Source organism: Gopherus flavomarginatus, chromosome 11, assembly GCF_025201925.1.
Source record: "Gopherus flavomarginatus isolate rGopFla2 chromosome 11, rGopFla2.mat.asm, whole genome shotgun sequence".
NCBI classification, from domain to species: domain Eukaryota; kingdom Metazoa; phylum Chordata; order Testudines; family Testudinidae; genus Gopherus; species Gopherus flavomarginatus.
This window is the reverse complement of record NC_066627.1, coordinates 26,747,285-26,764,753: the sequence shown is the minus strand read 5'-3', so window position 1 is coordinate 26,764,753 and position 17,469 is coordinate 26,747,285. Positions and strand designations below refer to the sequence as shown.

Below are 17,469 nucleotides of genomic sequence, written 5' to 3'. Positions count from 1 at the left end.
ACCCATAGTACATTGTTTCAATGACATATTATCCTCACTATTAAAAATTTACACCTTATTTCTGGTGTGAATTTGTCCACCTTCAACTTCCAACCATTGGATCATGTCAGAACTTTCTCTGCTAGATTGAAGAGCCCATTATCAAATATTTGTTCACCATGTAGGTACTTGCGGACTGTAATCAAGTCACCCCTTAACCTTTTCTTTGTTAAGCTAAATAAATTGATCTCCTTGGGTCTATCACTATAAATAGGGCCCTACCAAATTCACAGTCCATTTTGGTCAATTTCATGGTTATAGAATTTTAAATATAATACATTTCATGATTTCAGCTCTTTAAATCTGAAATTTCATGGTGGTGTAATTGTAGGGGTCCTAATCCAAAAAGGAGTTGTGGGTGGTCGCAAGGTTATTGTAGGAGAGGGTTGCAGTACTGCTACCCTTAGTTTTGTGCTGCTGCTGGTGGCGGTGCTGCCTTCAGAGCTGGGCAGCTGGAGAGTGGCAACTGGTGGCTGAGATCCCAGCTCTGAAGTCAGAGCTGCCGCTAGCTGCAGTGCAGAAGTAAGGGTGGCATGGTATGGTATTGCCACCCTTACTTCTGCCCTGCTGCCTGCAGAGCTGGGCCCTCAGTTAGCAGCCACCCAGGTCTGAAGTCAGCAGTATAGTAGTAAGAGTGGCATGGTATTGTATTGCCACACGTATTTCTGCACTGCTGCTGGCTGGGCGCTGCCTTCAGAGCTGGGTGCCCGTCCAAGAGCTGCTGCTTTCTGGCCACCCAGCTCTGAAGGCAGTGCAGAAGTAAAGGTGGCAATACTGCGACCCCCTTAAAATAAACTTGTAACCCCTCTGCAACTCCATTTTGGAACAGGACTCCCAGTTTGAGAAACACTGGTCTCCCCCCATGAAATCTGTATAGTATAGGGTAAAAGTACACAAAAGACCAGATTTCATGGGGGGAGACCAGATTTCATGGTCCGTGACACATTTTCATGGCTATGAATTTGGCAGGTCCCTAACTGTAAACCATGTTTTCTAAGTTTTTAATCTTTCTCCTGGCTCTTCTCTGAATTTTCTTCGATTTATCAACATCCTTCTTGAATTGTGGACACCAGAACTGGACACAGTATTCCAGCAGCAGTTACACCATTGCTAAATAGAGAGATAAAATAACCTCTTTATTCCTACTCAAGATTCCCCATGTATGCATCCAAAGATCGCCGTACCCTTTGGCCCGTAGCATCACGTTGAGAGCTCATGGTCAGCTGATTATCAGCCACAGCCCCCACATCTTTTTCAGAGTCAGTGATTCTCAGGGTAGAGTCCTCTGTTCTGTAAGTATGGGCACATTCTTTGTTCCTAGATGTATATTGTGACAAGAGTCCTGCATTTATTGGCGGATTTGCTCACCTCAGTGATCTTCCCCTCTGGTGGAACCCACAGTCTGGGTCAACTCCCCCTGTGTCTGATCAGGAGTTGGGAGGTTTGGGGGGAATCCGGGCTCACCCTCTACTCTGGGTTCCAGCCCAGGGCACTATGGATTGCAGCTGTCTATAGTGCCTCTTGTAACAGCTGTATGACAGCTACAACTCCCTGGGCTACTTCCCCATGGCCTCTTCCAAACACCTTCTTTATCCTCACCATAGGACCTTCCTCCTGGTTTCTGATAATGCTTGTACTCCTCAGTCTTCCAGCAGCACACTCAGTCTCAGCTCCTTGCACCTCATGCTCCCAGCTCCTCACATGCGCACCTCGCTGACTAACTGGGAGGCTTTTAACTAGTTCCAGCCAGCCCTTGATTGGCTTCAGGTGTCCCAATCAATGTTACTATCTCCACTGCCTTCTAGAAAGATCTTAATTGACCCCAGGTGTCTTGATTAACCTGAAGCCACTGCCATTTGGTTACCATGATACCAGGAAGTTGTTTAGCCTGGGGCTAACATACCTGTTCCTCACTACTTTACTGCAGCCATCTGTCCTTGCCCCATCACAATATGTTTACATATAGCGCTATTAAAACACATACTGTTTGCTTGTGCCCAGCTTACCAAGCAATCCAGATTGTTCAGTGACCTGTCCTCGTTATTATTTTTCTATTCCCACAGTCTTTGTGTCATCTGCAACTTTATCAGGGATGAATTTGTTTTCTTCCCGGTCGCTGATAAAAATGTTAATAGCGTAGGACCAAGAACCAATCCCTGTTAGAACCCGGTAGAAACGCACTTGTTAGATGATGATTCCCTGTTTACAATTGCTTTTTGAGCCCTATCAGTTAGCCAGCTTTTAATCCAGTAGTTCTCAAACTTCTGTTTGGTGACCCCTTTTACACAGCAAGCCTCTGACTGCGACCCCCCCCTTATAAATTAAAAACACATTTTTTAAATTATTAACACTTATAAATCCTGGAGGTAAAGCAGGCTCTGTGGGTGGAGGCTGACAGCTTGTGACCCCCCACGTAAAAGTTTGAGAACCCCTGCTTTAATCCATAATGTGTGAGGTGTTAATTTTATGTTGTTCTAGTTTGTTAATCAAAATGTCATGTGGTACCAAGTCAAATGCCTTACAGAAGTCTAAGCATATTACATCAACACTATTACCTTTATCAACCAAACGTGTAATCTCATCAAGAAAAGATACAAAGTTAGTTTGACAGAATCTGTTTTCCAAAACTCATGTTGACTGGCATTAATTATGTTACTTTGTTTAGTTCTTCATTAATTGACTACATCACTGTGACAGTTCTTAAATTGAGTCATCTCATTACTCCTGCCTCCAGCAAGAGGGAGTCCTACTTATGCTTAACTGGGTATCAGCTCCCTGACACCATCAGCCTGTCAGCCACACAAGCATAGGTGTAGTTTGACTGCTATATTTGGAGGGGCAATGCGTGCATGTGCATGCTTGTGCTGAAGCCAGTTCCCTTGATTCACTCTCTCTCCCCCCTCTCACCCTCCCCATCCCGGAGTGGTACCTTGGCTGCTGGTGCTGGGGAGAGATGGGCCATCTTAACGGGGGATCCCCAGCTGCTGCTGCTGTTCTGGTGACCTGAACATGGGAGCTGTGGTCACTCCAGCACCAGCTGCTGAAACGATGCTGCTGCTCTTGTGCTTCCCAATGCTGCTGTAGCTGCTTTCCTGCCCCATCCCCTCCACATAGCTCTCCCCACTGTCCCCTGCCCTTATCCCCCTCACCCCAATGCCCCATCCCTCATCCCCCTTCTCTTCCCCCTTCCTTTTCCACTGCTTCTTTCCATCTTCCCTCATTATCTTGCCTGGGATCGATGTCAGAATGACAGGTCTATAATTACCCGTGTCATCTTGTTTTGCCATTTTAAAATATTCTGTAGATTTTTAAATACGCTTTCTTTCAGTCTTCTGGAACTTCCTCAGTGTTCCAAGACTTATTGAAAATGAGCTTTAACAGTCTAGTGAACTCCTCAGCCAGCTCTTGTAAAACTCTTGGATGCAAGTTATCTGGACCAGCTGATTTAAAAATGTCTGACTTTAGTAGTAGCTGTTGAACATCCTCCTGAGATACTAGTGAAATGGAAAGTGTGTTATATGATATGACTACATCATCTGTTTTTCCCCAAATACAGAACAGAATTTTTATTGGACAATTCCACTTCTTCTGCATTATTATTGATAGTTCTATCATTTTCATCTAGTAGTGGACCAATACCATTGTTAGGTTTCTTTTTGTTCCTAATATACTTAAAAAAAAAAAACAAAAAAAAACCCCCCTCTTATTGTTCTTCACTCTGCTGGCCATAGAGTTCTCCTTGTGTCCCTTATGATTTATCTACAGTTCCTACATTCTGATTTATATTCATTACTATCTACTTCCCCTTTCTTTCATTTGTTATATATTATTGTTTTAAAAAAATGTATAGGTGCCTTCACTTCCTCTTTAAACTAGATCTTTTTTTTAACCAATACAGCTTGCTTCCTCGATTGTGGCTCTTTGGGCATCTAGTAAAGTTTTCTTAAACAATTACAAATTATCAGTCACATGTTTCTGATTTATGTTTTTCCTCACAGATGATTTGTCTCATAATTGTTTTCAGCTTGTAATATTGGCACCAACTATATATGCTACTAGTCTGGACTTCATTCTGTTTGCACATTATAAATGTGATCAAGTCATGATTACTTGTACATAAGCAACCATTAATTTTTAATTCTGTGATCAGTTCCCCCTCATCAGTTAGGACAAGATCTAATATAAAATTTCCCCTATGTTGGATGCCACACTTTGAGTTAGGAAATGGTCATCTGTAATATTTAGAAATTCTAAGGATGTTTGAGTACTGGCAGCATGAGACCTCCAACACATGTTACTCAAATTGAAGTTGCCCATGATCACACACCTTTTTCCCCTCTAACATTATAGATAGGTGCAAAGAAGCTGGTCATCCTGTTCTCTTGTGTGATTTGGTGGTCTGTAACTGACACCAATACCCCATCTTGTGCTTTATCTTCTAGGACATTGATCTAAAAGCATTCAAGATAACTTTCTTCTGAGTTATCAGTGACTTGGAAACAAGTAATTCCTTTTTTGGCAGAGCGTGTCATTTTATGAATCCCTCTGAAGTTTTCTGCAAGTCAGTTTTTATGTAGTTAAGGAATCCTCCCAAGCTGAATGTGGACTTTCAGAACTGCGCATAAGTATCATGCACATTAGGAGAGCCCTGCTTCATGCAAAGTATTAAAGGTCATAAACAATTCAGGAAAGGCGGTCTCTGGCTGTTTTGGATTTCCTAATCCCTGTAAAAACAGCTAGGGCAGTGGCTCTAGTGGCACCTTCAAGTGTCACACCATCTTGTGCATTAATCACAAGTATGGAGAGTCAGACCTCCAGTTCCATTTCCACCTCTGCCAGTGACTGGATGTCATACTTACAGACATTTACAAATGTTATTTGGGTAGGCCTCACAACACCCCTCTGAAGTAGATAATTATCATTATCTTTATTTTACTAATCACATATGGAAAACAGAGGCTAAGGGACCTACATGTGGAATGCTAATCTGATGGATTAGGCCAAAGTGCAATGTTTCTCAATCTTTTTGTGCTGGTAACCTGCTTTGGACTTAAAAAAAAAAATCGTGACTCCCCTAGAAAAAATTGTGACAGCCTACCTTAAGATCAGGGCTTCAGGCTTCGGCCCCCAAGACCAGCTCTAGGCACCAGCAAACCAAGCATGGGGTTTGTTTTGGCAGTTGCGCTCTCGGAGGTGTGTTTTGTTTTTGTTTTTGTTTTTTTGCTTGGGGTGGCAAAAAACCTAGCGCTGACCCTGTCGGCTCCCCATGTCTCAAGGCACAGGGCTTCAGCCCCACTGTGGCTTGCAAGCACAGGGCTCAGGGCTTCAGCCCCCCATGAAACATGTAAATTGGCTTTGCAGAGCCCCCTCTGGTGTGGGGCCCCAGGCAGTTTCCCTGCTTCGTACCCCTTAATGCTGGCCCTGCTTGCAACCCCCTAAATCCCTCCAGTGACCCCACAGGGGGTTGCAACCCACATGTTAAAAAACACTGATCTAGTGGGTTAGATATGAGATCTGGAGAGCTGGGATCGAAGCCTGATGTTGACACTTGTTTTATGTCTTAGGCAAGTCATTTAGTTTTTCTGTGCCTCTGTATTCCCATATGTAAAATGAGGATAGTTATTTGCCTACCTGGTTACTTGCTCTCTGCCCTTCCATGCTTGCCAATGTTCTGTGCCTTTTTGTCTTTGTAACTTGGCTGTTGAATTCCTTAGCTTTCAGACATCAGCTATTAAAACTACAAACTGGTGTAAGTTTTCTCTCTTAAAATGAAGATTTCCTCTTAGAAGTGACTATGTAAAAATAGAACCTTTGTACTCTATAGGTCTCCTCTGTGTGTTTTTTCAGACTCAGGACTGCTGACTAAAATACATTTTTATTCTTGTTAGTCCTGCAGAGACGTCCCATGAAGAGGGCACGAAGTGAATTCTGTTCCTTCTTGTGTGTTATCAACAGAGTGTTGTTTAATTGGTTCCACTTAGTTACGTTGTGAACCCACAGAAGCCAATAGGGTTGTATAGATGTCACTGAGGGCTTCATTTGGCCTGTTGAAATTTACTGGTGAGACAAGGTGGGTGAGGTAATATCTTTTATTGGACCAACTTCTGTTGGTGAAAGAAACAAGCTTTTGAGCTATACAGAGCTCTTCCTCAGGTCTGGAAAAGGCAACTCAGAGTGGCACAGCTAATCACAAGGTTGAACAGATAGTTTAGCATGAGTAGTTAGCCCATATTCTAAAGGTGAAGTGGCTTGTTAATGCCCCTGTAGTCATAGGACAAAAAGGGGGGTTAGTGGGTTACAGATTGTTGTAATAAGCCATAAATCCAGCATCTTTATTAAAGTCAGGATTTTGTGTCTAGCATCAGGTTCCCTTTTTGAAAGTGTTCTGCAGGTTTCCTTTGAGGATGAGGACTAATAGGTCAGACATAGAGTGATCGCTCTGTGAAAAGTGTTCACCCACAGGCGATATGGGTTTTTTTTTTCATGTCTTTTTAAATTTTTCTATGTGAGCTCATTCAAGAGCCTAGTGATTGTCTGGTTTCACCCACATAGTCGTTGTTGGGGCATTTAGTACACTGGATGAGGTACACAGTAGCATGTGTAGGATCCATGGATCTTGAAAGGTGTGTTGTGGGGGATGTTGATCATTGTAGCAGTGGAGAGATGTCTGCAGGTTTTGCATCTGTTCTGCTGGGATCTGGTCTTGGTCTTAATAAAGACACTGGATTTATGGATTATGACACCAATCTGTAACCTACTGATCCCCCTTTTATCCGATGACCACAGGGGTGTTAACAGGGCACTTCTTCTTGAATGATCCTTTAGAAATACGTGCTGAACTATCTGTTTAACCTTGTATTTAGCTATGGCACCTTTCCCAGACCTGAGGTAGAGCTCTGAGTAGCTCAAAAGCTTGTCTATCTCACGAACAGAAATTGGTCCAATAAAAGGTATTACCTCAACCACCTTCTCTTTAATATCCTGTAGCCAACTCTACTGCAAAAACACTGCATACAACAGTGAAATTTACTAGTGTCTGCGTATGAGAAGAATATAACTTAGCTTAAGTCCCAGAGCACAAGATGAATTTGCAAGGCTGGTAGAAATGAGTAAACAGTTTTAAATGTAATCAGATCTAAACACCTGCTAATATGGTGTGAGAGAGAATAAATGTGAAGCCCCACAGTACCATTGTAGAATAACTTTTCATGGCAAAACTATACTTCGTTATTAATTCTTGTAAAGCATTAAACTCACCTTAATAAAGCCTGTTTTGGTCTGGGAATAAATCATTTAGAAAGATTAGCGAAGCAACTCTTAGTTGTACAAAATAGTTGACAACAGTCCCTTCTTAAAGGTTCACAATTCTCTCTTTTGTTCATCTGTGACTTCAGTTCTGTATTTCCTTATTATAGCAGTTTCTTATGTAACCTAAGACTTTTCCTAGACTTCAGTAATGGTGATATCTGCTGACCATTTAAAATATACCTAATTTCTCTGTCATTTGAATGTTGCAAATAATCTCTTCCCTTATCCCTAGCATTTCATATCTTCAGTGCTAAGGGTCTGGAACTGGTACCAGTATGCTTGTCTAATGAATTGCATTTTAAAAAAAGATTCTTGCGCTTCACCAGAAATGTTTTGTCTCACTTTATTAGTAATGAGGCAAAAGAGAGTTGTGAAAAATCTAAAACTCTGAGTAGAAGAAATTCAAGAACAGAGGAATCTGCTGCTTCACAGGAAACAGTAGAGAATGGACAGCGCAAGAGGTCCTCCAGGCCGTCATCTGCCTCTAGCACGGCAAAAGGTAAAATGCACAGCCATCCTTACTGTGGAGTGGGCAGGAAGTGAAGTAGTTTCCAAAATAATAATGTCATTTGAATAAGTGCACCATGCCTATGATGTTCAGTGTATGCTCCTAACCCTAGAGTTAGTACTGATGAGTTAGAGACAGGCTGGAGTTTCAAAGTTTACATAGTTCAGTACCTGCAGTAAATCTCTTGTATGCAAATTTTCTACTGTAGTTTGTTTTCTGCAGTACTCATTAACATAGCATTCAAAAAAATCATAGTACTCTTAAAATTATAGTACTCTTGGCAGTAATGGGCAGACATTGAAAGAAGCGTACTCAGGCAAGACAGTGACATATTTCTCCTACAGTCTGAAAGAAGTGAGACAAAAGCTTATGTCTTCTAGTGTGTGATCTGCTTTCACAAATCCAAATGGTCTTGTTATGCTGCTCAGGCATGCTTAGAATGCTGCCTCAATTACAGTCTAAGAGTTTTGTGTGCTAGTACACAGATCCTCAGCTGTTCTGTCCAAGAACATGTGAAATCCTAAAGTTATAGATATTAACCCATGTCATCAGCAGTTGCAGGAGTGTCTTATTTCTCTAAGGGCTATGGTCAGGAACAAAGTATGCAACATTTGTGTGGCACATACATGTTCACTAGTAGAATGCCTGGTTCATGATGTCAGTGACTGGGACATGGGTGGTCTGGCCTGGTGGTTGGAGTCACAGGTCAGGGACCAGATGCCAGAGCTGAGGGTCGGAACTGGGTTACCTGGAGTGAGGCATGGCTGGGTCAAAGACAGGAGCAGGGCTGGGCACAAGCAGCAGGTACAGGAGCTATCGCAGCCATGGGTGAGTAACTGCTGAACTGCTTCTCATTTTTTCCTGTTGATTTAAGAACATCACATCCCCAAATGACAGTAGCTATGGGTAGCTTACTACAGCAACTGAAGGGGTTTTTCCATTGCTGTAATAAATCCACCCCTTTGAGAGGTCATATGCAGATCGATGGAAGAATTCTTCTGTCAGCCAAGCTGTGTCTATAGTGGGGGTCAGGTTGACCTAATGACATTGCACAGGGCCTTTTTGCAGCCCTCAGTGAGGTAGCTAGGTTGACCTGTTTTAGGTGTGGACCAGGCCATATGCTGACATAAACATTCTTCCTTCAACATAGCAGCCTCTGCACTGGGAGTTAGGTCAGCATAGCTACGTCAGTCAGGGTCTGGCTTTTTCACACCTTTGACTAGCATACCTACGTCCACCTAACTTTTAAGTGAAGACAGCTGAAGGAGTCAATCTCGTGTTAGTAAAGTTCTGGTAGGTTAGACTCATGTAATGATGTAGAGAGAATGTCAGGAGGATTTTTCAGCCAATACTTTAAAGATAACATATAGAACCTTAAGAAATAACACAGATTTATAATGAAATGAAATTGATCAGATTAAATTCAGCAACCTTTTCCCACACTGGGAACATTACAAATGTTTACGTTTTTGCCTTCAAAGTGTTCCAGAGAGCACTTCCAGTAAATATAGACCTGAGTGAGTATAAAAAATTGCATTGAAGTATCTATGTATTCTGCGGTCCCATGGCCATGAAATTCACTTCCTGTAACATCATTGTGCTCCAAAATCTGATCTTTCATTTTAAAAATTAATGGTCTTTGATGGTTTTAAAGAAGTTTGAAAATATGAACAGACTGTAGAGTGATACAGGGATGTCTTCATGAGTTTGAGGGAGCCTGAAACAATAGCTTTGGGAGGTGTAACCTGCCCCATTCACTATAGTAGATTAATTCTGAAACCTAAACATGACAGACAGACTATGGCATTTTAAAAACTAAAAATGTGGGAACAGCATAAAATAAATGATATTTACTATCAGAATAAACAACATGTTTGTTCCACTATTTGTTTTTCTATTAATGAAATAAAAGCCTCCTTTAAAAACAAAACAAACAAAACCCCATGTATCTGAAGCTGCCGCAGAATCTAGGTCCAGCTTACCAAATTGTACACAAGGTCTTGATTTCCTTTCCCTCCATTTAGATTATTGGGCAAGTTCAGACCAAAGACAAAAATGAAAACAAAAACCCAGGAGTTTTTCAGGGGAAACCTTCTATGCCTGTCATGACTAGCTAGTGAACTGATGGAGCCTGAAGAATTTGTAATTTGTGCATACTCCTGTCTGTTCTACCTTTTCACAGTGAATGAGAACTTTTTTTTTTTTAAGTGCATTTATTATTTTAAATGCTCTCAGGAATGGGTTAGGTGCCTTTCATTACAAATAAAACACAATCCGTGCACTAAGAGACATACAAACTAACTTCAGACACTGTGCAGTGAGGGATAGGAGAGGTGATGCAAGTGCATAGTAAGATGGAGTAAAAGACATTGTTGGAAGAGGGATACTTTGCTAGTTCTTGTCGGCATTTTGGAAGAAGTAGCTCTACGCAGGAAGGATTTAAATGAAGAGAGGGTTGTAGCTTTGCAGACTAGCTCATTTGTGCAATGCCCTTGCTGAAAGGCAGCAAGGTAGAAGCAGCCCAAGGACAGTTGTAGAAGTGGGCAAACTGAGTCAGTTTTACGTGATCATTACATATGTAGCACACACTAGTTTGTAGTTTTGGGTAGTGACCGGTGTTAGAATTCCAGTAATGTTCAGAAGGCGTTATGCTATTGGCTCCAAAAGTGAGTGATTGAAACAGTACTCCATATAAAGGTGGAAGTTTGCCATTTATTCTACCAAACACCAGAAATCCTATTTAATATAAACAGAAAACAAACCATACAGCTAGTGTTGCTTGTGGCCAAAGGATATGAATGCTGCATGACTGCTTGGAGCTAAACTCAACTGACAGGTACTGATTTCTAGGAGCAAAACACTCCAGTTGGTATAAATCACGCCTGTTAGTGCTGTTCACTTTTGAGTAGAGGCACTGAATAGATACTCTTGAGAACTATTGGAACATGCCTGGCTGCAGCCTTTATCATTCTCGCTTTTGATTAATCAAATTTTGTAATTTTTTTATTCATGCTGACTTTAATACAGTAACATTTAATGGGCACAAGGACATACCATTGTGTGTTATAGACTCAGATTTTAAGGCCACAAGGGACCAGCATGATCATCTAGTCTGACCACCTGCAAATCGCAGGCCACAAAACCCTCACCTGCCCACTCTGGCAATAACCGCTGGCTGAGTTACTGTAGTCCTCAAATCTTGATTTAAAGGCTTCAAGTTACTGAGAATCCACCACTTACTCTAGTTCAAACCAGCCAGTGACCCATGTCCCATCTTGCAGAGGAAGGGAAATCCCTCTGAGGTTTCTACCAGTCTGAACCGGGGGAAATTCCCTCCCAACCCCAGGTATGGCAATCAGTTGGACCCTGAGCATTTCAGCAAGATCCAAAAGCTAGAGATCTGGGAAACAATTCTCTGGCTGTTGGATTTTGCTGAAATGCCATATCTGGGGTTGAGAACGAATGAGTGGGTGAGTTTCTGTTGGGGACTCAGAGCTCTCCCCATCTAGAGTCCCATCTCTAGCCATTGGAGATATTTGCTAATAACAGTCACGAATGGGCCATATGCCATTGTAGGCAGCGTCCTCATACCATCCCCTCCATAAACTTATCAAACTCAGTCTTGAAACAAATTAGGTTTTTTGCCCCACTACTCCCCTTGGAAGGGTGTTTTAGAACTTCACCTCTCTGATGGTCAGAAACCTTTGTTTAATTGCAAGCCTAATCTTGTTGATGTATAGTTTATAACCATTTGTTCTTGTGCCAACATTGGCCCTTAACTTAAATAACTCCTCTCCCTCCCTGGTATTTATTTCTCTGATGTATTTATAGGGAGCAAGCATATCTTTCCTCAGCCTTTGTTTTGTTAGGCTAAACAGGCCAAGTCTCCTCTTGTGAGGCAGGTTCTCCATTTCTGTGATCATCCTGGTAGCTCTTCTCTGCACCTGTTCCAGTTCAAATTCATCTTTCTTGAACATGAGAGGCCAGAATTACACACAGTATTTGGTTTTTTGTTTTGTTGCTTTGCAACACTGTTTTTCCCTGGTGGTTTTAAATTGCAGATTGTTACCGAAGGACAGTCTTCAGAAAATATTGTAAAGAGCCAGAGAATCATCACAAACTTTTACAATGTTGTATTTAGTTAAAATTGTAAGGATGTAGGTTTCCTCAGTCCTTGCTCAATATTTTTCTTACTGCTTTAAAGTGGAAATTGTGAGTGCACTTGGAATGTCCTCTACTTTCGCTCTAGCTTCTGTAAGTACTTCTGTTTCCTCAGCTGAAGTGCTAGAGTATTTGTAACTTGCGATGCAAGTTATTAGTGAAGCATAGTGGATTCTCCCTACAGCAGCCATACATTAAGCAAAAGCAAGAGTTTCATACACAGTTGTGTTACATCAGGACTCAAGCCCTCTCTGTAGTGGGACCAATAGATTCTGTACTTAACGCACATTTCAAAAAACGTTCATTTTTTTCCTATTGCACCCATCTCTGGAGTGCTTAAGCACTGCATATGTAACCGTGTAGTTCGTTCTTCAAGCCATATGAAATATTTCCTGGGTTTCTTTTTGTGGCAGTGCTTTGCAAGATGGCAGAATCATAACTAGAGCTACTACAGTAATAATACTTACACAGCATCTTTCAGCCAAGGATCTTAGAGCTTTGCAAATTTTAAGCCTCTGAACATCCCTGTGAGCAGGGAAGCTGTTTGCACACATCATTGCAAGAGAAGCTACTGAGAGTTTATTATCATTATTTATTTGGGATTGTCCTATCTGCCTAAAGGCCTCAGTCACGATCAGGGACCCATCGGGTTACATGCTGTAAAAACTCAAAAGGAGAAACAATCCCTGCCCTGGGGAGCTCACAGTCTGAATTCCCCTCCCCCACAGTGTCTTTTTTAACATGTTAAAAAAAAATGCAATGTATGTGCCTCTCTTGAAAGGCTTACTAGCTTAGCATCCACAGATTTTTCCTTTTAATTTCAGAAACGAATGCCAGTGCAATGCAGTCTAAAAGAAGAAAATCCAAGTAAAATACTGCATGGAAACACAAGACTTGCAAATGAGTGTGAATTTACCAATAGCAATTTTGAGTTGTGATTTTTCTTTTTTTGAAAAAAGAATAAAATTATGTACAGTAAAGTCATCTGAATATTATACTGTTCCCAGTAAGTGAAAGGTTTTTTCTAAAAACAAATAAATGGATATAAAATTGGGTTATTGTTAAACCCTCTGGTATTATAAGATGAAGTCCAGAGTTAGTGCATTAGGCTAATGTGTTGTAAGAAATGCAAGGGAGGGAAAGACAGTTGTAAACTTATTTCTAAGTTTCCACTTTTCATAAAAAAAAAATTAGATTACAGGGTTGCTATTTTTAGATATTGAAATGATGTATTGTGCTGTTGTTTTAAGTACTGTATGTGAATAGCAGTAAGAGGGTTACAGGCAAACCCAGTCTTGTTTGGAAATGTAAATAATTTTATTATAAAGTAGATCTGATGTATTTGTTGTAGAAATGGACCAGTGAAATACAAATAAATTGAAGGGTTTGTATAATGTGGAATCCCTAATGCTCTAAATAAATGTTATTGTCCTATAATTTGGGTTGTATTATTATTAGCAGCAGCATACTACTGTACAGGGAGATTGAATGGATTACTTGAAGCTCTAGGCATACAAGCTCCTTATTTGGAGCTTTAAAGAGGAATTTGTTTAACCACAAATGAATTAACTAGTGCAGCTGCTGTTGCAAAGCAAGAAAATATTCAAAGCCTACTACCCCAGTCTTCAGGTTGCATTCATTTAATATGGACCGAGGTGCCCCAGAAGATAGCTTTCTCCATGTGGAAGTGTTCACCAAGAGGAAGATACTGCACAGAAGGATGCAGTCTGGAGACTTTCTGAAATCTGGTACTTGGAAGTTTTATCTGGGTAAGTATTCTGTGCTCAGTAGTGACTTGTTCACATGTACAACTTAAGAAAGTAGGTCAGCCTTCCTGTGCTGGGAAGTTTTCATGGTAAGAAATTGAGGCCTTGTCTATACTACCGTAGTAAGTCGACCTAAGTTTTATGCTACTCCAGTTACGTGAATAATGTAACTGAAGTCGACGTAGCTTAGGTCGACTTATCGCACTGTGTTGCTGGGAGATGCTGTCCTGCTGACTTCCCTTACTCGGGGAGCTGGAGTAGCTACCAGAGTTGTCTGGAGAGCACTCTGTGCTCAATTTAGGGGGTCTATGCTAGACCTGCTAAATTGACACAACTGCATTGATTGCAACAGTGCCGATCTAGGTAAGTGTAGACATGGCCTCAGACACAAGTCTTCCTAGGTTGCCTGTTACCTTGCACACAGGTGATTTTGACAAATATTGCACCTTGTAAAATATGGTTTGTGCAACATAAAGTGGCAAATAACCTGTTTTGTGCCAAAAATGCCAAATATTGATTGCTCAGGAGCTGCCCCAGAAAGCTGAACTTTTTGCATATAAAACTTCAGAGGGAAAAATTCTGCCCTGGGGTAGGGCCAAACGGCAGTAGATGTTCCCTGTGTTCTGAAACTGTTAACTTCCCCCAGAGAGCCATATTCAGTCATGCTCTATTGATACCTTGGATTATTGTATAAAATCAGTTTCTCCCCCAAAATGTCTACCCACTCCTGATGCAGAGATATTGAAGAGCCAGCGGAAGGCAGTATGGCTCACAGAGATTTTGCCAAACCCGGAAAAGGGGCAATTATTCTACCTTTTCACTTTCAACCTCCACACTTCTGCTTCCTTGAAATCCTACCATCTTCAACAAGTTAAGATGTAAAACTAAGCTATTTTAATATTTCTGTGTTTTCCTACTTATAAGATCACACTGCACTGGATTTTGTTCTTATTGAAGTTGATGGCAAAACTTCCAGTGACTTTAATGGAATCAGGATCAGACCCAGGAAGAGCTCCACATGTCACTTTCCCTAAAACCTTTGTGTAAGTGGGAACCCTGCGTTTATTTATAGGTTCAGTAAGTCTTGCCTTACATTTTATTTGTTATGCTGGTGAAAACTCTTGGGGTGATATTTGTGGAAACTGAGCTCTACTTTTTCCACGGAACGGGTGCATGTTGTGTAATGGCAGTGCAGTCTTCTCCACACAACCCTATCAATTGGCCTGAAACTTGAGGGACTAGACCTATGAGGCAGGGGTAATCTGGTCTCTTACCATGCCATTCTTGGCCTTGCTGCTGAGATTGCCAGCAAGGGGGCCAGTTATGGTGAAATTTTTTATGAATGGAAGCTGGAGCAAAACCACAAGACTTAGAGACCGCTAAACCACCCTCAGATGGGAACCATTTTGGACATTTTTGACCTTGAGGTGAGAAGTGCTGTATCTCATAAATCATTCAGTACCCCTAAATTCTGTGAGAATGGCTATGACTTAGTCCCTTTTTTTGTTCTGGATATCTAATATAAAACGTATCTCCTTGTTCCTGAAGCACCTCTCACCACTGTTTGGAAATCCTAGACTCTGTGACAGTGGATAACTCAACCGGCACCTGTGGTTAGGATTTCCACATATAAAATGTTGCAGAATGTGTCTTTGGACTGGAGGGTTCTGTTCTGACTCTAGGGCGGTTAGCTGTCAACATGTTGCAAATGTTTAAACCACATTCTACGTGACGTAGACTCCCTCTTACTTCTCTGCACCCTTCTGGGCTGTGGTGAATGGTGCAAATGCACCAGCCCTTCACATTATGTATCCCTCCGTGTGCTCTGTAGGCGAGGGAAGCTGATGAACCTCTGCTGGTATAGCTAATTTGGGACTTACATAGGCTGGAAATTGTTTGATCAAAGAGGCAGCCTTGTGGAGGTGATCAGCGTAGGGTTGCCACCTGGCTTGTGGGAGAAGAAAAAACAAATCTAGTCTGAGTTTCTTACCAACCCTTCTGGCTCACTTATGTAGGGAAATTTACCAGTATTACTAGACCCATATAATTTTACTGCTATAGTCGGTCTGCTAGCTAGTGTCCAGTTCATTCCTTTCCACCCTGTCACTGAGGTTTGTCTGCTTTGCATCCTCTCACTCTATGCCATTTTCTTTGCCTTCTCCCTTCCATATTCAGCCTCACCAACTGTGTTTCTGATTCTTGCTCCACAGCTGAGGATGCTGCCTCTCTGCCAGTGAGTCCAGTGTGAACTCTGGAAAATGGCACTAAGCCCAGAGCCTCCTGTAAACATGCTAAAATGAAAGCCATCATGTGAATGGGATGTTGTGATAAAGATAAACATACGATTGTGCGGAGATAGCTTAGAAATAAAAACCTACCTCCCACTTTGGATGGTTGCAAAATTCTGCACCTTAGTATTCTTTTGTTTAAGGACAGTATTCTCCACCAAGCCTCAGAAAAGGCCGTTAGTATGAAGACTGTTAACTCAATTTAAGGTCTCCTGCCATTGTACGCAGACTGAAATGTGCTGTATCAAAAATGCATCACTTTGAGCCGAAGACTTTTATTTTAACATCTTCCAACAGATTCCCACTGTTGCATGGACAAGAGCTGTAATTAGCAGCATGACCCTTTACTACTTTTTAAACTTCTTGCAGGCATGTGACATTGAAATCCTGTGTTCTGATCTGTACTGACAGGTAAAACGCTGGTGCTTCCCTCATTAGGGCAGTGCTTAACCATCCTCTGGGAACAAACACTTGCTGCGTCAGTGAAAGACACTACTGGATTTTGAATGGTGGATGTAACGAGTTTTACTGCACCTGGTTCCCTTTATGATTTAAAACACACACACAAAGTATGCTTTAAATATATAGATTTTTTTTTTAATTTCTTGTGGTTTTCCTTTATATTAGATTTTTTTTTCCAGGACAGCATTACAATCTAACAACCAAAACCGTGTTACATACACACACGCACACCACATAACATGTCCCAGGCAGTCGTGTCCTTCGCTCTGTCAACATGTTGCAAATGTTTGAACAGTATTCTACGTGACGTAGACTCCCTCTTTCTACGAGCCTTGCTTACATTGCTTTAACATGTAACACACAACAAGGACGTATTTTGTTAGCTTTCTGTTTTGAACAAGCTTTCAGTTCCTACAGTATAGTGATGTAGAAAATGTGGGGCTTTTTTTTTTTTTGGCTTCTCAAAACCCCTGTTTTAAAAGTTGTCCTGCTATTGTAAGGCATACAATAGATTCTAAGGTTTAAATCACCCTCTCAGCTGAACAGAGCTGGGGGAAAAAACCAACTAGGAGTTTCATCTGCTTGGCCATCTGGGTTGTGTTCTAAACAGGTCAAATGTGCACACACTCAAAATTTGTTGCTTGTTAGAGTGTGGTGGTGTGGAGGGAGGGGAAAGAAGGTGGCAGAACCAGAAAATGTTCTCAAACTCATTTTAAGAAGGTTTAAGGCAACCCTTTCAAACCAAATAGTACCTCCTCTTTAGATAAGCCTTTGAAAGGAAGAAAGATGGATTTTTAACATACAGTGTGTTTTGGCAAAGTGCTGGTGGTAGTCATGTCATTTTTATACTCTATCTTCACCCTCAAACTGGTGGGAAATCAGATTTTAAGCAGGAGTTCCCAAAGGTGCATGGGGATTTAGGTACCAAAATAAAGGT

At 41.4% G+C, this 17,469-nt stretch overlaps 1 protein-coding gene across 2 annotated transcripts in view; it reads left to right on the top strand.

Moving 5' to 3' along the window:
• NCOA6 (nuclear receptor coactivator 6) overlaps positions 1-13,453 on the top strand; it is a 73,808-nt gene extending 60,355 nt beyond the window's left edge. For both annotated transcript variants that reach the window (XM_050917230.1, XM_050917229.1), the window contains exons 15-16: positions 7,698-7,846; positions 12,841-13,453. In XM_050917230.1, coding sequence (XP_050773187.1) covers positions 7,698-7,846; positions 12,841-12,887 — 196 coding nt within the window. In that variant the 3' untranslated portion in view covers positions 12,888-13,453. The remainder of the gene's footprint in view (positions 1-7,697; positions 7,847-12,840) is intronic.
• The last annotated feature ends 4,016 nt before the right edge of the window (positions 13,454-17,469 follow it).